At 38.9% G+C, this 26515-nt stretch overlaps 1 protein-coding gene across 15 annotated transcripts in view; it reads left to right on the forward strand.

The window, feature by feature from the left end:
* Positions 1–2597: 2597 nt before the first annotated feature.
* ARFIP1 (ADP ribosylation factor interacting protein 1) overlaps positions 2598–26515 on the forward strand; it is a 40774-nt gene continuing 16856 nt past the window's right edge. Inside the window, exons 1-8 of one of the 15 annotated variants that reach the window (XM_046940330.1) lie at positions 2598–2716; positions 3606–3735; positions 5923–6016; positions 6617–6696; positions 9396–9497; positions 17933–18047; positions 20726–20821; positions 22321–22427. In XM_046940330.1, coding sequence (XP_046796286.1) covers positions 6619–6696; positions 9396–9497; positions 17933–18047; positions 20726–20821; positions 22321–22427 — 498 coding nt within the window. In that variant the 5' untranslated portion in view covers positions 2598–2716; positions 3606–3735; positions 5923–6016; positions 6617–6618. Of the gene's footprint in view, positions 2965–3605; positions 3736–5922; positions 6017–6616; positions 6697–9395; positions 9498–17932; positions 18048–20725; positions 20822–22320; positions 22428–26515 lie in introns of all 15 variants that reach the window. The other 14 variants (XM_046940331.1, XM_046940328.1, XM_046940329.1 and 11 more) reach the window with 14 other exon arrangements.

A 26515-nucleotide genomic window follows, 5' to 3' on the forward strand; every position in this document is an offset into this window, starting at 1 on the left:
TCAGTTCCCAATAAGAATTCTGCAAAGTCCTCCTTTAGTGACTGCCTCCTACAAATTGTAAGCATCGGTAATACACACATGCAATAATAATAATAATAATAATAATAATAATAATAATAATAATAATAATAATAATAATAATAATAATAATAATAATGAAATATTTATTAAAAATTTCAAAAGCACACCCAGTTTTCACATTACTTATCTCGAGAGTGACTCAGAGGATGGTTTTGATTATATCAAACATAGTTCCTTTTTTTTCCCCCCTTTTTTTCTCTTAATATTTTGGCCTTGTTTGAAAGTTACTTATATTCTTATGGTTTTGTATTTTCAGTTCATATTGCAAGAAGAAACTTCAGGTTCCTGCAAGTGACCTCTTTGCCAAGGCACAGCATTATTACCTAACTATACCATGAAGTAGAAAAGTGTTCAGGAAAAGGTTGTCTGAAAAGAACATCTGAAGTTTTAGAGAACCTGCTTTTTGTAGAAAAGGCTCTTACTTCTAAACGTTGTGCTGTCTAAAACAATATTCCACCTCACTCTAATAGATACGACCGCAGCTGTGTGAAGCTGGTAGTATCTTGAAGGTTTATCCAGGCAACGTAGAAAAATCTCTCGCTCAGACTGTGTGCTCATTCTAAAACTACCAATATGTGCATAGTTACCACTTCCCTTTTCATTGTTAGCGTGTAGGACCTAAGGAGTCAGTGCTTCCCCTGTCAACAGATACCTGCAATGGCAACAAGCCTTAAAACCAACTTTACATTCTCTGTTCAAGGATCAATGTGACTACAATCTGAGTATCAAGGGATATTTGGTCTCCTAAATGATTTTGAAACTGTGGTGTTCAGGTACTAAGGGCTTTCCTAAAGAAATGATTGTAATGACTGCATTTTAGCTTGCTGTCTTAAAATGAAATAGGAGGCCAGGAGAAAGTCACATACTTTCTAAAGATTTGTGATCTTGATGAGTTGTACATTGTTTAAAGCAAGCTCCACCATTTACCTTCAAAGTTCAGACCGAATTACTAAATTCTTCCTGTTGTTTTCCTCTGTGAGTGTTGCAGCACTCAGTGACTGCTTTCCTCTGTCATCAGCTAATGATCATATCTCTGACCTCTTGACTTGCTAATCCTCACCAAGCAGATGCTGCAGCACTTGTAAACTGAACCCACTTATTGAGATCTCAGGCTTTCTCATACAGATCAACACTTCACACTGAGTGTTCTCAGAAGGAAACAGAGAGCCTCCTTATCTGCACTCCAGGCCTATAAGGTCTGCACAGAGTTGAATAGTAAAGGACATACAGAACTACTAAAGGGAAACGTTTCATAGAATCACAGAATGGCTTGGGTTGGAAGGGACATCAAAGCCTACCCAGTCTCATGCCCCTTCCATGGGAAGGGCTGCCCCCACCAGCTCAGGTTGCCCAGGACCCCATCCAGACAGGCCTTGAGTGCCTCCAGGGATGGGACACCCCTAAACTTTTCCCTAAACTTGCCTTTAAGCAAGTTGATTGAGATTTTTGGCTACAGTGTGATTACATTGCTCGAAACACATACATGAAGAGATGTAAGTGTACTGTGATTTACTCAACTTCAAACTTCATTAATGCCAACAGCACCTGTGTTAATGGTACCTTCGACAGTCAACTGTGTTGGTGGACTGAACCCCATAGAAAGGCTTCCAAGTTATGTAGGTCTGCACAAGTATGAAGGCTAGCTTAGGTGTTTGGTTTTATTATCAAGTATAGTAAACACAGGGACAGTTTAATATATCTTGAGTGCAGATACTGCAGAAGCTGACTTTTTTCCCTGTTATTGACTGTAGTAATACATGGAGCTGTAATACATGGGCCTGTATCAAATCTAAGTATCAAAAAGGCTGAGAGGGAGAAGAACAGCTTTCCTTATTGACCCCTTCAAAGAACTGGTAGAGGTGTATTTGTCTTTTGATGCTTTGATAAATGCTTGTGCCACCGGTGTGTATCCAGCTTTAAGACGTGAGCAGCTTTAAGAAAGAAAAGCTGCTAAATTTCTGCTGTTCATCACTCCAGAATAAATCAGGCCAGAATTCTTGAACAAAGACAAGAAAAAATTGTTTTAAAAAGCCCTCAGTTCTCAGAACTCGGGCATATATTTTTTTTGCATTACTCAATGCCTTTAAGTATCAAAAGCATCAAGTTAATTTATTGCTGTTACACTGTAGGTGATAGCAAAGTCATCAGTGAAATTAGCGAGGTGAGGAAGCGCTGATCTGTTTCTAAGAAACGACTGTCAGGAGTCACCAGCTGGCTCTCGGGGCACCCAACAGCTCAAGGAATTGCTTCTGCCCTGTTGTACCTTCTACAGTTACCACATTAAAGATTCACGTAATTTCTTCTTCACCCCCACCAAAGCTTGTGGCTTTAGGCCGAAAACTTCAGCTCACGGTCTTTTTTCATCATTTTAAACGATTCCCTCCCGCCGTTGCTCCGGCGACAGCGTGACGGGTGAACGACCATAGACACGCCCGCCGCGGCCTAGAGAGGTGCTGCCCGCGGCCTGTCCCCCGCCGGGCCGCCGTATTTCCGGCCAGGTACTTCCGGTTGCTGCTGGGCCCGGAGGAGGAGGGAGACAGCCGCAGCGGGGGCTGTGCCGTCCGGCCCAGCGCGGCCTCCTCCGCCCTCCTCCGCCCCCGTGACGCCCCCGGGGTGGCAGCGGCGCCGCCGGCAGGTGAGGGCCTGGCCGGGCCGGGGCTGTGGCGGGCGCTGGGCCCCGGTTTGGGGCCGGGCCGGGCCGCGCCTGCCGGCCTACGCATTGCACTGCAGTCCTTGCGGGAGGGCGGCCGGGCCTGCGGCCTCTTCCTGGCCACTCCAAAGGGCCCGGGTAGGCGGTGAGGGCCCGGAGCCGGCGGCGGGCGGGCGGGCTGCCTGCCTCCACAATGCTGGCGGGGCACCGTGCGGGGCCGTGTCCAGGAGGAGGTGGGGTTCAGGAGGGAGCTGGGAGCCTGTTCGCTGGTAGAGGGAGGGAGTGCTGGGTGCTGCGTGCGTTTCGTGCCCTTCAGACTTGTTCTACACCCAGGCAGCTGGGGCTGTAAGTGTGCCTCTGGGTCCTTTGCATGTGGCTGGCTGGCTGTTCTCAAGTCATTGGCAAAACGTGGAAAGAGCGTGGTGTCCTCTAACAAATGGGTGCTACACCAGGTGTCATGTGCAAACTATACATAGTTCTGGTGTTGCTTGGGTTATGTCTCTGACATTCCGTTTTTACCTCAATCCAGCTCATAGCCTTCCTTCTTGCTTTCTCTGACCTCGGTGCAGTGTCAGTGTCTGACATGTTCTTTCTGTGCTTGGTGGTACTGCTAACAAGGATCTGTCATCAGCCTTATCTCTGTATTGGTGTGCTAAGAAAGGTGACAGAAATGTTCTTCTGCCATGCTGGGAACTGTGACGTGTGGTCAGAGCAACTCCAAACTGAGCAGTTGCCTGATTCACTTGTATATCTCTTTATGTGTGTGTGCGTGCACAGCTAGAATGTGAGGCATTGATTAGTACAGAGGAATATTATGGGAAGAATGGAACGTTGAGATGTTATGTTGATCAGAGGGTTCTCTCTGTTTTGGTAGAAGTTCAGACCATCATAGGAACCTGTGCCTTAGCCGATCTGGAGTGGAGCATGGCCTGACCTAGAGCAGACAGTGTGTAAGCTGCTTGCGGTCCCCAGTCTGCATCTCCACAGCATTCTGTAACTCTCAGGTATCAGTAGCTCTTGTAGCAGAAGCAGAAGTGGAACTGCAGGAGTGTAAAGAGGAAACTGTGTTATGGTTGCAGCAGAGAGTGTTTACTCCATTCTTAATTCTTTAAATGAAACAAAACTAACAAATCTTGACAAGAATTAGTGGTGATATTCTTAGTTGTAAATTGAAAGTAAGGAAATATGCTTGATTTCCTTATTTTCCACCTGTCCTTGCATTTTCTGTAGTGTTTCAGAAACTTTTATTCCACTAGATGCAGAACCAGTAATAAGACAGTAAGTGCAGTAAGCTTTACTGGGACAGAAGACGTCTTGCTTTCATCTTATTGGCAATTCATTTATTAATAAATAAATGTAAGTGAAGGAGCCAGTGCATCCAGCTTAGGAAAGCAAATGTAATTGTTGAGAATCCTGTGGTGCTCATTTCTGAAGCCCTAGGGGTTACTAATTGAGTAATGTAAACTGCAGTGAGAGTAAAGTCCTCCTTCAGATTTGGTTTATTGCTGATAACATGCTTTGTTCATACTTGCACTTAATCCGTAAGTCTGCTCATATGACTGCTAATTATAATTGGTTACATGTTCCGAAGGATGCTTGGAGTGTTGTTTTTAAGCTCTCACGTTAACTTTTCCCAGTTGAAGAAATGATATGTCAAAATTTCTGGTTTTGTGCCATTCTGGGATGCTCAGTGTGGTTGCTGGAATTCCAAAGCGTGTGTTTAGTGCACACGTTGTGCCTGTGTCTTGGGCTTGGTACTGCCGCCCAGTCTCTTTCAGGGCAAACAATACCCATCTTTCAGTGCTCTCTGTAGTTACAGGGACAACTTCCGTCAGCAGGAGAGAGGTGATGTAAATTTCTGTTTGCTTTGGGCAGGCCCATTAACTTACCTGGCACTAGGCTTTTTTGCTTCTTGCAAAACAAGTTTTTCATTTCTTGTAATTTTTGAAGTAAATTGTTTAAAGTTTTTAAACGTGGGTTTCATTTGTGCAGTCTTGGACTCAGGTGTGTGATGTGAGTATTATGGCTTTGAGTTATCTTTTTCCCCACAGCTCTGCACTCTGTGAGTGTTTGCAAGCCGCTCTCACTGTTTGGCTCCTGTTTGGTTATTGCAGGGCTGAGAGGTGGGCGGCTCAGTGGTGTTTGCAGCAACACTTGGCTGTGAATGAGACCTTACACAGGAAAGTGATTAAGTGACAGAATCATACAATGCTCTGACAGAGGGAGTCAGAAGGGTTCTGCGCATACCCAAATGCTCCGGCCGTTTCAGTAACTGGTTGGTCATGTATGGACAGAAAAAAAGAGGAAGATTTGAATCTGTATTAACTATAGGTCAGAGGAAAGGAAACGTGGACAGGTTGGATGACTGTGTTTTGTATCTTCTAGCTGCTGAGGGCAGCTCTGGGACGTTTCATGGCTCAACCATCTCTTCTTTCTGCCTTCGCAGCGAGATAGCAGATGCTTTTTAGGCTACTATGAGTATGATGGTAAAAGATGACATGCTCTGTTCTGAGTGTTCTGACTGCCTTCAGGAAAGCATTGCTACGTAAACTGGGAGAAGGAGTGTAGCACAGCAAATAAATTTTAAAAACTTTAAACAGCTTTTTGTTTTTACACAGTATCTCTGCACGGATTTGTGAGGTTTATGCCCCTAGGTTACATTAAGAGTTCTTGAGACTATCAAGAAGACTTTTCTTGCTGCACATCACATTTAATAATCTTAAATAGCCAGCTCTGCTGTATGGCTTTTCATACTAGCATTTTTTTTTCCTCCTAATTGATTTGAAAGGAAGTTTGCATTAGTACGTAGGAGGGAAATCCAGCCTCATTCAACGATAGCCCTGAGGGAATTGCGGCCTTTCTGGAGGAGTTCTCTTATTTAACCTTCTTGTTTTTACAGTGCCAACTGGGAGGTTATCCAGTGTAATAGGAGCTAGGTGGCTCAGTTGCTCAGCCTCTTTGTCCTTATTTTAGTTCCCCTGTCACACAGGATGCTTACCTTGCAAATTATTTGTTATAGTTAGTATGTTTTATACGTTGGAAAACTGAAATGGGATATGAAGAGTGATCATTCTCAGATTTTTTTGATCTGGTGCATGACTAAATCTGTACAGAGTGGTGCAAAGCTCACTAAACTTCAGTCATGTGGGATTATAGTGAGTACTGACAGTCTGTTTAATTTTTAATGACAGGTTGTCTCCTCCTTGCAAAGCACTGAGGGAGTTGCGGTATCACCTGTCCTTGCTAGCCTTGTGAAACCAAATTTGGGTCACATATCTAAAATAAGTAAGAAACGTTGATACCTTTCATAATCATGCTGCTCACTGAGTTGGTTTCTGGTGTATGTGTTCAGTGTTGCTAAATTTCTTTCTCTCTGTAGATGAGGTGTTTCTTTTAAACACGATAATACAATTGGAAGATGTCTCCTCCCAATTAGTAAGCTGTTCAGTCTGTTATGCCTAGGTTCCAGTGATTTCAGATCAACACAAAGCCACATAGTGTAAATATGCTTCACGTCTTAGCAAAATCTAACAAAACCGTGTGCTTTGTAATGGTAGCATGCAATTGGTGTGTTGTTGCAGGTTTAAGTAAATATCAGCTGAAGAACTTTGCTTGACTTGCTGGGGTTTAGGTTGCAAGCTCAGTGTTCTGTGCGGGGAAGGTGTCTTTGGTCATGGGAGCTTATGCTGGCTAGGCTATAGTCATTGTCTTAGTTGGACTTCAGTGACCTTAAGACCCGGTCTGCCTCAGAGAGGGAGGTTTCTTTTTGCTTTAGAACAGCTTGCAAAAGAAATTTCTTCTGCAAGTTTGCTTCAATTTCTTGAAGGTTCAACATGCAGCTCCTTTCCCATCAATTAACACAAGCCAACCCTATTTTATTTTCAGGTATGTCAGAACACAGGAATGAATCCACAGCACTTGATGAAATTCATCCAGCTGGAGAAGAGGTCCAGTCTGACTCTGAGGTGACTGAGTGATAGCTGTATTAGTGTCATATCAGCCCATCCCAGCAATGGTTTTGGGCTGCTGGAAGGGTTGATTCATGTGGCACAGGGAAGTTATTGTGGGGATGTAAGTTCGTGAGTAATGTTGAATGAGAGGGTTTGATTTTGAGACGCTGGAGGAAGTCCAGTTAACTGACACGAAAGGATTACTTCAAGCAGCAGTCTGTCACTGCGCTGCAGGGTTTGCTGCACAAGCTGAATAGATTTAGGTAACATAGAGTCTAAAATGTATAAGTACAGCAGAAAGAAAGGATTAGTACTTCAAGGTAGCAGTTCTTGTGCAGCAACATCACTATAATGAGGCATTGTGTTTGCTGCTGGAATGGTGGATCTGGGCTGCTTTGGCTTTCTTGTTCTTGGGATCAGCTACAGTTTGCACCTCCCAGTTGTCTATAGGCAATTTGGGAAGCTGTTTCACAAAAACAGAGAGTAGGTGTTTCCTTGGCTGCTCTAGAGTGAGAATAGAAAATGTTAGTTATTTCATTCATTTATTCATCAATACAAATGTAGGAACTTCACTAGATTTGCTTCAGACTCTCCCTGCGTACCGTTAAATTTCTGAGGATGCAGTCGTATTATTTACAGCTGAAATGAGCTGTGGGCTACGCTTGCTGAGAGGACGCTTTGTTCAGTAATCATACTCACTGTTTTAACATAAATACTATTTTGAGTTAATGGTTTCATCTTCTCACCGATCAGTAAGCTTACTGTGACTGAGGTTGCAGGAAGCTGCATTCATAAGGGAAATGATCTCTGGTTTCACTATTAACATATACGTGCAGCACGTGTTTTGAGATACTGTTCTCCTGTAGCTTGTTCACCCAGGGCTGTGGCAGAAGGCAATTCTTCAGATTCTCTGTACTTTCTTAGTCCATTATTGCCTCCTCTGTTTTGTAGCTCCAAGTATTGGAACTGCATAACCGGTGCTCCAAAGTCGCATCAGTTTTGTGGAACTGATGGGAGTGGAAAAATTCCTCCCCCCCTTTTTGAGCATAGGTCACCTTCTTTGAACCTGTGTTGCTTCTACAGTCTTGTTTGCTGAACAAATACACGTGTTCATGTCTGGGGAAGAAGTAGGGGAATAAGGAAAGCTGATGTCAGAGTGAAGAATTAGGGGTAATGGGCACAAAAAAAGGAGTCCTCAGAACCCCCATGTAAATCAGTGAGGGAAATATTAATCACATTCCACCCCACAACTGTAGTCAGTTCATCTTAGCTTTCACAAAGTGGTGGTATGGTCACCTCTTGCCTCTATGTTATAATGAGTACACTGAGCATAAATTGCTGCTACTGATGATGTCCTAATTTCTATGTTTTGGATGGTCAGAGCTGGACCACTCATGTTAGCACGTGCCAGGCTTTTGTGCACATTCATGTTAGAGTTAGTAGAATCACAGTTGGGTGAAGTGTGAAATGAATCGTTCCCCTTGCTGTTGGTGGCTGTTCAAGAGGAGTTTCCCACATGTGATGTTCTCTATTCTTCGCTCTTTCAGGACATGGTTCATCTCTTCTGTATCACAGTGAGCAGTGATTAGAGTGTTTGTCCGTAGGTTCAGATGTGTTTGAGTGGCTGGTAGAGGTCATCACGCTGTAGCAGTTTTCTCACCCATATGAGATTCATTCTGCTGGGGGTGGGCCATAAACTTGCTGTATAATTGTTGTAACTGTATGATGTACCTGGAGCTGATAAAGTCGCATCCCATAGTTTTAGTGAAGTTACAGACATTCACTCAAACGTTTGTATCTACAGCAATGTTGTCTACAAATATAAAGTCACAAAAGCTTTGCATACAGACATCCTTTTTCAGTAAGCGTGGCTGTAGAGGTTGCATCAGGATGTGTTTCAGAAGAACAGGTAGTTTGTTTAGGGCCAAGACTAACGTCTTGTGCTTTGATGGCATCACTTATAAATAAATGTTGTCTGTTTCTTCTGAGAGTCTTTTCCAGATCTTACTCCGGGTCCTTATTTGAATGCAGTGGTTACGCTGTTGCTTCTACTCTTCATAGAACAGCAGCATCTTGTTACTAACTTCGGCTCTGGCGTTGCATTGGAGCTTTCAAGTTCTGCTTTCTGCATTTCACTGTAGATTTACTGCTGTTGACCGAGTCAGAGTTGCGTGCCAACAGTTTGGTCAGAAGGTGGCGCTAAATTATGAGAAAAGGAAAAGCAACTTAAACCACTTTCAGGCTTGGAACCATCGCTTTTATTTTTCTTATAAACAAGTAAATTTATTCTTGTTTGGTTTTTTTTTCCTACCTAATAATTCTTGTTTATTGTTAGCCAGTACAAATTCATTTATCCAAACTTGCCTCTGTTGTAGTTGGAGCAGCATTAACTCCACCAAGAGTCAAGTGTGTGTATGGAAAAGTTAGGTTTGTGCATGGCACCATGTCTCGTTTGGCTACCCCTCCCCTCTCCCATTGCATCCTGGTGTTTCCTATTTCTTAGATCTTGAAGCTTTGTGTTACTTCTGAGATGTGCTCACATACTGATGGGAATTGGGTTTGTAATTAAATGAATGTATGCAGACCTGGTATATCAGAGTATTACCAAAAGGGAAATAAGTCAGCTGTTACAAGATCTACACATCAAATATTTTAATATAGATCACTCAGTGTGTTCCAAAACCAACACTAACCTGTTCCTTCTGGTACAACAGGAAGGTGCAATGGCTCAAGAGTCTCCCAAAAATTCAGCAGCTGAAATTCCTGTGACAAGCAATGGACAGCTGGAAGATTCTCATGAGCACAGCTTTAATAGGGTAAGAGCTTTTCTTAGTGTCTAACAAGGTACTGTTATCGGAAATGCTGAATTTAGAATGTAGTGCATAGCATACTTCACCTGACATAGTTTTCTCAAGTTTTTTGGTCTTTTAGGTTATTAATGTTAACCTTGTTGGCAAGAATAATAAAGAAATTCTGCCAAGGGTGCACACGGATGACATGCAAAGTAAGGAGTATGCACTTGTATGTTATTGACTCTTAAGTCCTGAGGATATTGATTTTTTTTAATCCTGACAGTTTTACTGAAACAGGAAAACAAGCATTTCTAATATACTGAAGTCCTGTGAAGTCCTCAAGTAATTTTTATAAGCAAGTCTCATATTGTCCAAGGCAAGCTACTTCTCAGGGAGGTTAAGTTAGGAGGTAACACACCTGAAAGTAAAGATGCTCACTTTCTGATGCGAAGCTGTAAATGGGAGAGAAGTAATTTTTCTATACTTAACTTGGAAAATTACTACCATTAACTTGTTGTTATTAGATGGTAAGTATTACACTCTTTCAACATGCTACAAATATGACAAAGTTTTACCTCATAATCTGTACGTATGATCTGTGTTTTTCTTTTCCTTATTGTATTTTACTGCTAGTTCTTTTGTTTCACTGCCCAGCAGAGGGTGCTGTGCTACAACTTAGGGAATTTGGTGTTGGTCCTCTTGCATTTATTTTGTTTTTCAGTTGGAGGTGTGCATAATTAACTCATCTTCATATTTGCTATCTGTCAATACATAGATTTTGAGGAAATCTCTAAGCTCTGACAGTTCCATGCTGACTTGGAATACAGAGTTATTTCTAAGAGAAATACGGAGCACATCTTGGGCTTTTTGTTCTGTCCTATTGAACTACTGATTAGAGGGCAGGAAAAATAATTCCTTAAGTTTAAGAAGAAGTCACATGTGCAACTGGAGCATACTTCCTGATCATGTGTAATAAACACAGTTAAAACTAAATTTCGGTTAGAATATGCCTACGTTCTAGGTGGCACAGCTGAAATATACCTTGAAGTGTTAGTAGATATAGGTTCACTTGCAAGTAGAGAAGCAGATGTACTATTTTTAAGCCTCACAACTTTGATGCTGATAAGACTTGACTGCTGTCTCAAAGCTGTCTGTCCTTTACCTAGTAATTGTATCTTAGGAGTAGTGTGTTCAATAATTTTTTAGTAGTTATGGTAAAGGGAAATTGTACTCTTCTTGAATTGGTCTCAGCACTTGTTTATTCCAAATGTAATTAGCATTTTCTGTGGAAAATTGAGATGTTAGAGAAGTTATTGTCTGTGGTCACATAGTAAAGTTGAGGCAGATTCTTGCAGACATGCTATGCATTTTTGTGGCTTGGAGTTAAATCTGTTCTGAAACTTCCAGTAAACTGAAAAATGGATCAAGTATTTGGTTGAGTCAAAGAAAATTTACACTGTGCAAATTTGATCGTGTTTTCTACTCTAGTTTTTTATACATTTTCATATTTACACGTTTTCATCCTGGAATCAGTGGAGATGAATTTTTTGTCCTGTCTTGTACAAGTTAACGCCTGCATGCATGACCTAAACTCACAATACGCGATAACTGGGGCTGCTTATAAACAAAACAAAGTAAATAATCTTCATGAAATTAGCATCTATCTGTTTACTGATCTCTTAGTCTCAAATTCTAATAAGAAGCTTCCATTCATCTTTGTGTTTATTATTTTTTTAATGCTTAACGCTATGCTTTCTTTTTTTTTGTTGCCAATATTTTCAGTAACTTTTTTCTTTTAACCTAAGGCAATATTCTGCACCACAGTACTTCTGTGCCAAGTTTTCAGGGGTCTTTTTCTCATTAACCTGTGGAAAGGACAGGGCAATCACTTGCTTTTTAGGACGTTGCTTAAGAATGGGACAACGTGCTGTTATCACAAAGTTGTGCTCTTAGCGCAGTGCTCAGTAAGTGTGTGACCACAGTGGGATTTTGTCCACTCAAACTCCAATGTACTTTTCAATTAAAATTTCTTGGTAGTTGGGGAATACGGCTACTTCAGTACTGTGTTATCTTATTGTCATGGTCAGTGAGATGTACAATATACAGCTGTACAATTCAGATGTAAATTAAAAAAACATAATTTATCCTGTATTTCTATTTGCTCTTCTACTGCCAGTTTGCCACAAACACTTGACTAGCTTTGATTTTATGTTTTTTTGGTAAATTGAGTAAAGATGTAGTTATACAGTGTGCTTTCCAGGATTCTGTAGTTATAAAGATTTACTTTAGACTCACAGCCTTTTTAGCAGTATCATCAGACCTCATCCATAAGCTGCTCAGGCATGACATTTTTGACTCAATGTCGTATTTGTACGTACTGAAGCATGACAAATATTTCATTTTGCGAGACAACATAATACAACTGTATTTATTTTGAAGTGGCAAGGAGAGTTGCTTGTTCTTTGGAAGAAAAATGTGAGTAGTTGTGCAGAACATCAGACAGAACAGATTATCGTAGTGACATTGCAGGAAGAGGCGTATTAGGTCCATTCTTGTGGAATTATGTTAAAGCACTACTTGGTGCTTCTTCAGTAAATAGTAGCTTCCGTATGTTTAAGAAAAAGAATCAAAAGAATATTTGCAAGGTAACTTGAGTGTTTGCTTAACTGCAAAATCTCATTCAGAAATATGCTGCTGCGTACACTATCTAGTTTGTAATAGTAAGAGATGCCTAAGGAATTCTGACAAGTTTTGTCCTGCCTCTATGGTAAATGGAATTTCTTTCTAACTAATAAAGCTTGTAACTTCAGTCATCACTGGATAAAATGTCTAATGTTTCATTACAGGAAGGCTTGATCCAGTGCTTCTCAGCTCTCCAAGCTCTGTTTAAAGTTAGTTAATCTTTAAAGACGTGATGTTTAGAAGTGTTTGCTGATGTTTGGATGTTTCTTAGTCTATATTAATAACAGAGAACTTCAGTGATTACTAATTAAGCATGTTTTTCTTGCTACTTTGTACAAGAAAACTCCAAAAAAAACTTGTTGGTTTATATTTTTCTCTGGTTTAATTCACTTATCCCTGACTTGTAGAACAAAGTTTTCTTCCCATGGAATTTTAATTGCAATTAGAATAGTAGTGGCTTTAATGTTGCCGAGGGGATAAGGAGTGAGAAAGTATATTATTCCTTATTGAATAACATGCTATGTGATGTGGAAGGAATAATTTTAAAAGCTCAGTTCATTTGGACTGCCTGTAAAGGTATTCAAGTGGCCATAAGCTACTTGTTGTGCTTAAACTATTGTATGAGGTCTGTATTGAGTTCTGAAGTCTGCATCTCTGAAATTCTCATTTCAATATTTCTTTTTGCTTTCTGTGTTGCAGATCTCTTCTTCCATCTCTTTTCCCACTCCAATGGGGACAAAACGTTATTAAATATGTATATAATGCTTGTAATTAACTTTGGGAAGAAAAAATGAACTTAATTGTTAGTCTTCAATCTGTTATATTTCAAGTACAAAATAAACTTTGGGATTCAGTGACCCTGAGTGCAAATATTCAATATCTTGTTCTGTAATTTTATTAGGTTTCCAGGTTATGCAAATAGGTAAGGTCAGCTCACTTTGTCTTTTCCCATCCAACGCCCCCCCAGCCTCCACTCTCATGTACTACCTAAAACATCTATGTCCTATTTCTTAGGTTTTGCTGTATTGACTGGTGTGTCTAGAACTTAATTTGTGCAATTATGTTTTAATTCACACTGGTTTTAGAATTCAGATCTGCATGTCAGTTACAGGAAACTGCTTTGGAGATGAAACCTGTTCAGTCTGCCTGTTTGTTGCCAAGTGGGCTGCTTCATAGTGTCTTAAAGAACAGTAATTATGAATGTGAATGATGAGAGTACAAGTGAGCAGCAGATATACATATACATATATATATATGTATGTGTGTGTATATATATATATATATATATATATATATATATATAAACAGATTGTAATATGGCATTAGGTAAGCGTAAAGGATTGTGGCAGGAAAAACTTTCTGTGTCAAGAGGAATCTATGTGTTAGAGAATAGAAGAAATGTCAGTCCATGTTTCCTGCCTCTTTAAAGTAGAATAAAGCATTGCACATAAAAATAGATGGCAGGAGAGCTGTAATTTCTACTGATGTGAAGATCTAGGGGGTTCTTGGAAGATAGAGATTGAGTGATGTAGTGAGACAAGGGGTAGACGAAAATGTGGGATAAAGAGCCCTGCTAGCACATCCATTAGGGCTGTAAGTGAAAGTTCAGAGCCGTGTATCTTACTAGATGGATGTTATGTTTACTCACTGAAGGCTACATTAAAATAATCTTTAAGACTTTAAACTGAAGTTTACATTATGATGCATTACAAGTCTTTCCCAAAGGTAAATTTAATGTTTTATTAAAAACATCATCGATAATTTGAAAAATAATTGAGTGTATGATTGTTTCTAGTTCTAGCTGCTCAGCTTTGAATGGGCTCCTCCAATTAACAAGTAATATGTTGGTCCTTTTTTAAATTGCTTTACTGAAAGTAATAAAGGCACCTAAAGCTATAAATTTTGAGTGTGTTGTTAGTAGTATGCCAACAATCATACTTGGTCTTCTCTTGATAATGGCTGATATAGCTGCATTCACTGGTGGTGTTTGCCATTTGTGCTGCAAAAATTCTTCCTGGTGGAGAAACAATCTGATTCTGATATCTTTCTCACTTCATTTTAAATTTGAATGTAGAGCGTGGATGGCAAATGTCTTTTTGAAAGTAAGACTTGTAGCTCAGACAACATTTCCTTCCTTCCACGCATTCTGTGTGACTTCTTTAATGTGTCTGCCATATCAAAAGGACTGATACAAGTTCGTGCTAGTTGACCTGTATAATGAACTGAAGAATATTGCTGTTGGAGACAACTAAATAAGGCTACTCTCATTATAATAGCATACTATGCTGATTTGAACTAAAAGTGGAGTTTTAACCAGAGATTAATGTAGGTTAAATGCTCTGTAGGTTTGCACTGACTGAACTAGACCATATTTTTATTCCTTTGAGCTGTTACCATGCTAAATGGCTGAGAATGGAACAGGTAATTCAACCTCTTGACTTCTTGGGAATATTCTAAGTTGTAGTTTTTATTCTTCTAATTGTGGGTTGTTACAATTAAAGTACTAGATTATAATTGCATAAACAAATGCAGTGCTTCATTCATCATTCTAAATTGTATAAGAATTAAATAATCTCTTTCTATGGTGATGATAATACATTACAGACTTGGATTTTTGAAATGTGCCGGTGAATCTTGAATTCCAGTGACATTAAGAAGAATGTGTGAAATCACAAATTTGAAAGCAGGTTTTACGATCACCAAAATCTTCCTACTAGCTGGAAGAACAGCAATTAGTCAAAACATGTTTACCTTACTGTTGAAGGAGAATCTGACTTCACTACCTATGTTGTAACAGCAAATGTTGATGGGAAAAGGAGAGCTATTTACATTGCTTTCTTCTTACTTTTCCAAAATATCCGTAAGCGCTGTCACAGCTTCTCTTAAATGTGAAGTCTACCCAGGTAATCTTTTCCTTACTCTAAGGTGTTTCTAAATTATCCTTGAAATGATAAATTGCTTCATCAGAAGCAGATGTTTGGGTAGCCTTTTTGCCTGTCTTTGTGCTTACAAAGAAGCACGGTCAGTTGCAAGAATCATGTGCTGAACTGAAGTTTACATGTGGAAACATATCTCTACTGAACAAAATTAGCTGCCATGTTTGTAAACAGCAAAGAGGTAGTAGATTGGTAATCACTGATGACAATTCTCATTGCGTAAACGTCTTTCTTCAGTGAGGTGTATTTCAGCTGGTTGGTATAGGTATTAAAAGCAGGCATGAATGCAGTTCTTCACACTGAACTTCACCTTCTTTAACAATTAAAGAAAAGATACCTTTGAACAAATGTTTGTGTTCATGTGTATGTACATAGATGTATACATGCGTATAAAGAAACCTGCCTCATATACCCATCATTGTATATCTTAATATATTTTCATGAACTGAATATCATTTTTTTTTTTACTATTTTGGAGAAGGATGTTTTGTAATATTCTGAATGATTTATTTAACTGTAATTCGTTCAGCCTGTGTTTAGCTTCAAATTAAAATTGAATAGTATGTATAAAAGCACTATGGTTGCTTAAGCTTAGATGTAAACTTCTGTATTTACAAAATAGGCGTTCTGCATTTTATCTTGAAATACAGATGATGGCTTGGACTCCTATTTTGAACATGCTTAAGCAGGTTAGCTGTCTACATTTGTTTGGCTTCAGATTTAAATATTTTTGTAAATTATACAATGCGCCAGGGTGCCCCTGGGGGGAAAAAAAGTTTGCTGTGTTCTGTTTTCTGAAATCAGTTCATCTTCCTCTCTGCTATTTGGTTATCCTTCTGCAAGCTTTTCTGCTTTTTTGTGGCTCCTGCTGCCTTGCAACATTTTGAGTTAAATGGGCTGTGAATACCAGCTGAACTGGGTTGAAGCAAAGCTTTCCATCATACCACCAACTCTGTGTACTTAAATGGAGGTACTAGTGTTAAGTCAGCTGCAAGGACAAAGTATGTATCAGGTGTTGAGATCTGGTTTATTTGTGAGATCAGGTTCTGTGTGACTACTGTATGTTTCTCATGGTATGTATTCTTTCCCGTTTTCTTTTTGGTATTATGCTTCAGGTACAGAAATGCAGCATAGTTTCTATTAAATAGACAGTTGTATGAGTACAGCTATAGGAATTGGTTACTCCAATTGCAGTAACATCCTCGGTTTCCCACATCAGCAACATTTCTACTATACTGGAAGTCAGACCTGTAGCTTTTGCTTTTTCTTCCCCCTAGGAGTTTGTCTTAAACTGAAGACAAATCAATCTGTGGAGACGTGATCCAGAGCCACTTCTTGACATTCCGAGCCTCTAGGCAGTATCATTCTTAGGCAATAGCTTATATCTTGTTTGTTGACTTGATGACTGCAATATTACATGAAACATGCATTGGATTTTAAAGATGGTATTTTGTATGTAATCTTTTAATTGCAAACATCATGAATAGTTACTGTACGTATCCAGGCAGTAGCATTTTTTTAGAGCTATGTATAGTTTTTGTCTACATATTTCACTATTGCATTCCGAAATATTGCAATATTTCATTACTGTATGTTTTCTATACTTCTATCTTTTCTTGCAAGGGGATGTAAAAGTATATCTAAGGGCAAAAAACGCCAATTTTCTGTCTCCTTGATGCATAGTTGGTTTTTTTTGTAAGCGCATTTTACCCTTTTTTTTTTGTTTCTGTAGTAGCTTTTCATTTGCTTTTTACTGTTAAGCATTAGTAGTTTACATTGCTTTGCATGCCTGTACTTTTTTTTCAAGCACTAAGTATATTCCATAGCAGTAGACGTTTAAACTTGAGATAGAACATGGCCAGAGCTCAAAGGGTTCCAGTGAATGGAACTACCTCTGGTGAATGGTCACCAGTGCTGTTTCCCAGAGCTCAGTTGGACAGCACCCTCAATAACAACATGCTTTACCTTTTGCTTCAGCAGGGCTTGGTGTCTCAAGGTCTCTTCCAACCAAACTGTTCTACTGTCTTTTGTCTTTTTAGAAGGATCTTAATTTCTGCCTCAACACAGGTGTAGCCGTCTAAACTTAAACAAGGGAATTTCAGGCTGTTTAAAATTGATTAATTTTAAAAGCAAAGGGAAGTAAGCAGAAAAGAGCATTTGTGATACAGAGAGGTGCTCAGAGGGAAGTTGTTGGAGGGAGGATGCCTTCCTGGATGTTTCTGCTATGTCAGAGTTTGAAGAAATTTCATGTGCTGCTTATAGGAATTAAGGATTCTGTGATATTTAAAGATATTCCTTGCCTAGAGTGAAATAACTTATCTTTGATAGTTGTTTTCATGCTTTTGATCGTAAAACATTGTCTGCCCTTAGTCTTAGATCATTCTGTACCCCTATCAGTTTAATGGAAAGCATTATTAAACTGTTGTGGTTGTCTGGACCACAGACAACTTCAGATCACTTAACATGGTGATGTAGGCCATGCTTTTGGTAACTGCCACTCAAAAGGATGAATTCTCTTTGTGCCTCAATCCGAAATTCTGTTATAACAGCTTCACGTTTTCTTTGAATCCTTTTTTTTTCTTCTTACAAATGTCAGAAGGAAAACACATTAATTTAACAAACCAGTGTATCTAAAATATATATACAAGCTATGCTGAGTGTTTTTAATTCAAGTTTTATTTGGCATCGTAGCAGAGTGTTGTGACAATGGCAAAGACATTCCAGGCTATAGGCAAACTCATCTGAGAACTGCTAAAATTACATTATAGTACCTTACAGTTGCTTTTATGTTTGGTTTTTTTTTTTAACATTAGTTTTCCTTTTTATTCAAATATTTCTTAGGATTTGAAACGTTCATTACCAGCTGGACTTGGGCTCTCTGAAACCAAAATAACGTCTCATGACTTTGACAGCACCAAAGAGGGAGTTGTTGAGGCAGGAACATTTCCAGGGAAAGGTAACTTACTTTTTAATCTCTTTCTCAGTTTATAATCTTCAGGTATATTTTATATGCACAGAAATTATGTTCTGTAGCTGCTGTTAGCATATAGATGTATAGACTGAGGTGTATATTTGTGACAGCCGTATTTGTCTTCGGTAGCTGGAGTGTTAAAATAGAACTGCTGCACTTGTATTATCTGTCAGGGGACTAATAAAAGCTTAGTGTTAAATTGGCCCACACTTGCAGGAAGGGAAGTAGTTTCCTTGAGCACCTTGAAACTGTGTCAAACTGAACACTTTAACAATTACACCACTTTGAAAGTCTGTTTGAATGTCTATATTACAAGTGTTGTACCAATTTGAAACATAACTATTCTTTATCCACTGTTCACTTACCTGGAGCAGATGAATTAGTGAAATTCTTCTCTGCTCTCCAGTAGTCTTTCCTTCTTTAATGTAATAGTGCACATAATTTAATGTATTGTCAGGAGCGATAACACCTTGGGTCTCTCCAAGTACTACATAATTAGAATACTTTCTCATATATTTTCAGCACAGATTCACAGTCATTTAGAGCAGGAGAACTTTAGTTGATATTCTTTAGAACATATTAAGTCTTGTAAAGTCAATTATATATGAATTGGTGTTAAACAATATGGAAAAAAATGATAAATAAACAAGTAATATCAGTGTTCGCCATCTGTCTAAAGACAGTAGTGCAGTGATACAGTATGTGAAAGTGATATTTTAGTGAATTACGTAGCTTAGTCAATTTCTGAATTTGAAAGGTTTGAAATGATCTCAAAGGAGCAGCTGTGAAAATAAGTCTCTTTGTAGTCACAGATCTAATTTGCATTTTGCTTCATTTCCTGTTTTGTAAAATGTGCTTATGAAAACAGTGATTTACATGCTGTGCTTTACATATATTACAAAGTAAATGCTGTGGTTTCTTTAAGACTGAAATAAGCAAAATACCTAGCTAAAAACTGGGCAGATGGCAAGCCACTCATCATCCTGGCCTTTCTGTATTCTGTTTGCAACTGCAACATACCTCTTGGAAGTGCTAAGTATGTTAGACTATAAGAAAAACAATATCTTAGATGTGTTTCAAGTTATGCTCATATGTTTGAAATCTAAATGTTCTGTAATAAGTTATGTACATGAATAATGAGCCTTGAACATGTAATTCTGTTTTCAGGTTATTCCTGATGTTCTATCCATATCAGACAGAGATATATAGCAGAAGCTTGGACTCTATCAAACAAGAGACAAAAATAGAATGATAGCCCTGCTTTTAAATATTCTTTATGCTGTGTGTCTTTATTAAGGCTTCATTTTTGAAGGCAAAGTAAGCAATATTTCAGGGAAGGACTTCTAGGATCCAGGAGGTGCTGAATAGTGAAGCATGCATGGTACTGCATTAATAGTGTCAAGTGCTAGGGATTTTTCTTTTAACTGCTTGTCGTTGTTCGCTTGCTGAAGTGATTTAATCTTCAGGTCCATAGTAGGATCTTGTAGTCCAGCTTTTATGCCTGGATGGATCCATGGATCCAAACATCCATTACATGTTATGTAATGTACCACAATTGAAGGTCACAACGATGGCATCTTTCAATCTCATTGCTTCTGTGTAATGTTGAAGTGTTTTTATATCCCATGCATTAAGATGTTTTGTACCCCATGTTGGTAGTGCTGTAGAATGTGTTTAAAAGGCAAAAGCTGGTTGTTGATTCAGTTACTTCAAGTGGCATTTCTGCTGTTAGCAATAGCTAAGTTCTAGTGCAAAGTGCTAAAGTTTAGACTTTTTTTTTAACCTCCCTTCCCTGTCACACAGTGGTGACTGTCAACCCTACAAAGTATCTCAGATCTTCTCAGCAAAAGTGATGGGAGCTCCCCCTGGTATGCTGATGACTCATGACTGCAGAGGAGAAGCTATCTCGTTCTGTGTTTTGTTCAGCTCTTGGAAATTCTGTGAGATTGTCACTCTGCATTTATGTGATAAGAAAGAGTTGCAAAACTCACAGAAACCTAAAACAACTTAGGGAGCACACACAGTGCAGGTCATTTGAAGGCGTGCTTTTAAAACGAGAGCAAGTAAGGATTGTTAAGTTCTCCCTTTTGGAAGGGAAGTTAGTCGCCTTAACAGCTAATGATTCTTACAATCATCAGGACAGGTTATCGCTGAGTTTTGTGGGTGTGTTCTAAGTTTAAAAAGAAAAAGGCAGGTTTAGGAGTAGATGTTGAAGAAGTCTAGTGGAAATTGGCCCAGGTTTCAGGGCCTGCTTTGCCCCTTGATGCTGTGAGAATCATTCAACAGAAGTGCAGAGTGAAATCTGCCTAAAACTGAAAACGTGCCTTCATCTGCAGCGGCCACATATAACATTGTGTCTGGAGTTTTCTGTTGATAGTACGTATTTTACTTACAAAGCTGCCAGTTGTATTTTGATTACTCTTTTTAAAGAAAGAAAAATTGGCATTGTCACTTAGAAAATAAAATTAAATCACAAAAACTTGGAGTAGTTTGCGTGAACAGCTGCACCTTTTCAAAAGCGTTTGTGCATCTGTGAATGCTTCTATTTCATGTGTTGCTAAAACAAATATTTCTTTGCTTTGAAAACCTGTCTGTGTAAAAGTGCATGTTGCCTCCTGAGGGAAGGTGGTGGATTTTCATGGTTAAATGTGTCCCCTTTCCAGGTTCCTCAGCATCACCCAAATCAACTGTTATATCTGCCAGCAGCGCAGCAGCTAGCAGACTGGCTGGACAAGGTTGTGATTTAATTATTCCCACAGGTATCACAGCGCTGAACGGATAACGCCCTTGTCTCTGCTGACACTGTACTAACTCCTCCATCTCTTCGGTCGTTTGATTTACTGTTACTTGGAAGCATAATTTCTAGGGGCTTTTGGCGATCCTGGTTTCTGGATTTGAACTGTTCACTAAGTAATCTCTGCTTCCCTTTCTATTTGCTACTTTTTGCGCGATAACATTAAAAACCAATCACTACTAACAAACAGTAACTACGATGTGAGTAACCAGATTCTTTTATTTTGGTTAAAGCTGAAACTCGTGGCATTCTTTTTTGATAAAATGTTCATATTTTCCGGTAAAACAGGGTATGAGGTGGCGATTAGGAATTTCTAACACCCATGCTTGGCTTTGCCATTTGACTCATTTTGTGCCTATGGGCAAATTACTTAACATCTCTGTCTGTTTCCTTCTTTGTAAAAGGAGAAAATGCATTCTGTTACCTCATAAGGGTGTTGAGAGGATTAATTGCCTAATGTTTGCACAGCATTTTGAAGACTAAAGGACACAGTAGTGCTTGATGTTGAAGGAGTATCTTGAGGCATGTTTATAGATGGTTTTTCCAGTCACTTATTTACATAAATAACCAGCAGGGCTAAGGTGACTGTTAGTAGCCATCAGGTCTATTGAAAGCATGTGAGAGCAGCAATAGGCAGAATTGCTTACGAATAAATTCAAACAACTGCTTTTAAAATGATAGAAGTTGGCAGTTGGTACTGTTTTGTATGCTAGGAAATGGCTTTTCAAAAAAAACAAAAAACAAAAAACAAAACAAAAAAAAACCGTAGAAGCTGTGATGTCCCGTACTAGCTTGCAAATACTAGGTATAGACATTGAATACGTGCTCATGGACACTAAATATTTTGATTTGATGCTAGCAAATGTTTCTTTATTGCTGTTTTCACGCTGTTGGTGCATGAAATTAGTTGTTCCTAAACCAACAAGCCAAAAAAACCTGAAATACATAAATAAGCTACACTTCCTTAACAAAAGCTAAATGCGTCTGCTGGAAAGGATAATGTTCATTAGAAAGAAAATCTGTTTTGTCATTTCTTTTAGTTATACTCTGTGGCAACAATTTTTATAAGCTGATAACATTCATTTAGTGGTTTGCAGGGTGTAAGCAAACTTTAGATTTGCTAAATCTAGGAGAATGTTCAACTTTCGGAGTGTTAAAAACACAGATAAAGTAAAGAACAGGTATCTAAAACTGTTTTAAGGTTGGTTAGTAAAATCCATGCTTTCAGGTAAGCTCACTTCAGCCTATCACCAAGTAAAAATACTGAGATGCACGTGCTCTATATCCATTTTTAATATAATTCTTGAATTCATCTTGAAAGTGTATGTATTTATCAATGTGTTTACTTTCACCTCATTCTCCTTTTGCATGTTCAGTTGCACAAATCTTCCATACTCCTGCTACTAATCCCTTAAACAAAACAGAAAACAAAGGCCTTAATTACTTGCTTTGTGTCTAACATAGGGGGTAGAGCTCAGCAGAAGAGTGGACCGGTTGTGTTAGATGAAGTAAAGAATCCAGCAATGGAGAAGTTGGAATTGGTGAGAAAGTGGAGCCTAAATACTTACAAGGTGTGTGGACTTAAATTTGTGTGTAGATATATATTCTAGAAATTAGTTTGCAACTAAATCAAACTACAGCTTTTGAAGAATTGCACTGTAGTATGAAAGGAAGTCACATGTTGTTTCAGTGAGCATAAACAACGTGTATGGAAGGCTTAGTTCTCTTTGTAAGCCTGGATAAAGGTACTGATATAACAAGGAAAAGAACGTTGTGTATCTGATGCCCCTTCAAAACAGAGAACATACAGATTTCAGTATGGAATGTCTGTGATTTAGTCATCTTGCTAAGCTGATTGCTGATACAGTTGAATTTTAGCTGATGGAAAAAGTCAGGTGAATCTACAAGTTATAAACTTGCTGATTGCAATTCTGATATTTGTTTTATATTAGCTCTATTTTTTTTCTTAGCATTGTAATTGTTGTTACCAGTTTGTGTGTTTTACTTTTGTCTGGCACTTGTAAAAGTGCTTAAAGCACACCAGTTTGCCAGAAGTGGCTCTTCTTAAAACAGCCACACAGTAAGGAGCAGTTGCCAGGAAATGTATTACAGTCAGGAGCTAAGACCAATTTTGAGAAATAGCTTTCTATTGTGGATAAAGCTCAAATGGCAGAGATGCCATCAGCTAGATGTGCATCAGTGGGCGCTACGTCAGGCCATAAAGAGGTAAATCTGTTTTAAAATGTTTTTCTTGTAAAACATAGGTCCGAATCTCTCCAAAGCCTTGAATCCAGGTAAGGACATTCTCCCCATTGAGGATGTTCAGTATAGTGAACATAGACACTGCACACCCTAGAAAAGGTTTATGCTGTTTGTTGTGCTAGAATCAGAAATCTGACCCTTTTTATGTACAAAAATCATATTTTATTTGGTTAAGGACAGTACTTCAATTTGTGGACATACAAGCTTGCCTTGCTCCTCTTCAGAAAGGAGAAATTAGATGACATTTACTTTTTTCTTACCAGCTATCTTGTAATAACTAAAAGAGCATTGGTCTTCAGTGAATCTTTCTCAATGACTAGAAGTCTGAAATCTTTAGAAGGATAGATCATTAATGTCTAATCATAATTTCTTCCAAATCCATCTTTCTTCCTAAGGACTTTGGTATACACTTTTTGCTTTAGGTTTCTGTTTCCAACCTTCTGTTTCTTACCAATCTCAGCCAGTTGGCACACTTATTGCAAGTATCACTCCTTGCCTGCTTTGTCAGTTACATTCAGAAGTCATACCCATCTGTGAAATGATGATTAAGTATGCCTGTATGTGTTTTGTATACCTTACCTCCTGTATTCCTTGTCTCTTGTGCATCTCTGTGAACGAGAACAGAAATAAGAGGAGGGTGTAAATTGTGTTTAAGCAACTGTTTCCCAGTGAAAAATCACAGGAAGTTGACTCTACTGGCCTAGCCTAACCATGAATTTTCAAAGGCTGCTTAGCCTTCTCCTTAAGAGTATAGCCTTGTAAAACTAGTCTGTTGCCTTTCCAGCCACTGGCCTTCTTCATTAAGAGCTGCTCCTGAGAATCAGTCGTGAACAGGTGGAGAGCTTGTTGATTAAAATTAGGGACCAGACCAATAAGGGGCATCTGCTGGTCGGGGTCCACTACAAGCCAAGTGATCAAGGGGAGCCTGTTGACAAGGCCTTCTTACATCAGCTGCAAGAGGCGTCATGTTTGCAGGCTGTCATCCTGATGGGGGATTTCAACCACCCAGATATCTGCTGGGGAAAATAGCATCGTGACCTGCAAGCAATCCAAGAGGCTCCTGTTGCCCACTGACGACAACTTTCTGGTTCAGATGTTGGACAGACGTACCAGACAGAAAGCGTTTCTGGAGCTGGTCCTCGCCAGTATGGAAGAGATCATTAGAGGGGTTAAGATCAGAAGCAGCTTGGGCTGCAGTGACTATGCCCTGGTCATGTTCATGATCACAAGGAACGTGGGTCTGGCAAAGAGTAGAATCAGGACCCTGAACTTCAAGAGAGTGAACTTGAAACTTTCTGAAATTCAATGAGATCCTCTGAGAAACTGTCTTCAGGGACAGAGAAACAGAACAGAGCTGGTCTGAGAGCACAAGAGCTCTCCATTCCCCAGAATAAAATCAGACAGAAATTGGGCTTATCCAGTTTGGAGAAGGGAAGAGTCTCAGGAGATCTCAGTGTGGCCTTCCAGTACTTGAAGGGAGCTTATTAGCAGCAGGGGGACTGTCTTTTTATATGGTCCGATGGGATCCTGGGCAGCCTTGTGGTTGGCAACCCTGCCCATGGCAGGGGGGTTGGAACCAGTTGATCTTTAAGTTTTCTTCTAACTGTGAAGCCATTCTATGAGTCTTTCCAATCTTCTCCTTAGTTATCATGAGTTAGCCTCAGAAGGAGTTGCTTCTTTCCCATGATCTAATGGTAAGAGCTTTTTTTCTTTTTTTTTTTCCTTTACCTGGACTTCTTTGGATGAGAGAAGTTTTTTCAGCTAAGTGTTAATACGGCTGCAGATTGCAACTCTTTGCTTTTAGTAGTTCTAATAAGTAAGCTTACTAAATTTTTCAGACTTCTTAAACCTTAAGGAAGAACATACTAAATCTATTTTCTAAACCTCTTTAGTAGTGGTCTACTAATGAGAAGTATCCAGCAATGTCTCTGTTCATCCTTTAATGTGCATAGTTTAAAATAACTTCCTTTAAATTTATTTCTGCTGATTCTTCTTATTTGACAGAATTGATTTTCTTAATATGCCTTGGATGCCTTCTCACTTTTTAATGAGTGTAATATTATGCTGGACAGTGTTTTCGTAGCAACATTTTTAGAACAAAGCAAAATGGAATTAATATTCTATTTGAATATTATTATATTATTAATATATTATTTATTTATATATTTATTCTATTATTATTTAAAATAATAATAATAATATTTCTATTTGAAATCTGTTTGATAGCGAGAGAGTATAAACACAATTTCCTATACCAGTCCACTTGTAACTAGAGTAAATGGAAATAGTAGCTAGGTGCATCTTCTTAGTTGCTCTTGTTCAGTATTCAACTTTAGCTTTAACAAAGTAGTCAGAATAAATATTTCAGATGACTAATTCTCATTTGAACTGTTGTCTTTTCAGATGTTTTGCTGTAACTTCTGGGGAAAATATTCCTCTGTAATTTATTTTTACCCCCCCCCCCCCCCCCCCCCCCCCCCCAGAACTTTACCTCTTTAAGTTATGTTTTCCTCTGGGATTTCCATAGGTATGTGAGAATCAGCTTTTTTTTTTTCTTCTGGAAAATAGCCAGCATTTACTTAATTTTATTTTTTGTTAAATACGTCATGAGCTTACCAAACTTTTTGCTAAGTTATATTTTCTAATTTCATTTGCAAGCCTTGGCGTTTCTGATGTATTCAATGCTGACATGATTTGTTCTCTTCAAAATTTCTGAATCTTGACAGAAAAATCTCCTGGATTAGCTGTGTTCTTTCTTGTTAATTGATTGAATGTAGTGAAATAGTTCAAGTGCTCTGTACCTTCTAATTCAAAGTTTATCAGTTATGACCAACTTCTTCAGCTAAAGCCTTCCTGACTCTTTCTTTTATTTGTCTATTAAATTTAAAAAGTACTGAAAAGTTCCAACAGGTATTGTAAGTCTGTCTGTCCCCATTGGAAGTAAGTAAAGACTGGACTAAACCAAATTCCTTGAATTTGGAGACGCTGGAAAATCCGGTGCTGTAACGTGTTTTGGGAATGTGAATTAAGATAGGGTTGGTCTTTATGTCTCAGCGAAATAGAAGTCTTGCGCTTAGGTGAAGTTGTAGCCTTGACAATTACTGAGGTTCACTGTAATCCTATTTCTAGCAGTCATTCTTCAAACGTGTAATTTAGTTTTTGTCTTCACAGATTAACTTGAATTTAATCATAGCAGCAAATAATCCCTGCTTTACAGGGGGAAGTTTGCATGGCTTTGCCATGTTTCTGCTTTGCAAATTACTTTTAGGCATTACGTTTCAGTCAAGGGAAGCCCAAATAGTGTGTTTTGGGAGACTTGCTCTCAAGTTGGTCTCCGGTCTCTGGCAGAAGTGTCACAGACAATTGGAATGTGGTAGCTGTCTAAGCTGTCGCAACC

The sequence above is a fragment of the Gallus gallus genome, chromosome 4 (assembly GCF_016699485.2).
Source record: "Gallus gallus isolate bGalGal1 chromosome 4, bGalGal1.mat.broiler.GRCg7b, whole genome shotgun sequence".
Lineage (NCBI taxonomy): Eukaryota > Metazoa > Chordata > Aves > Galliformes > Phasianidae > Gallus > Gallus gallus.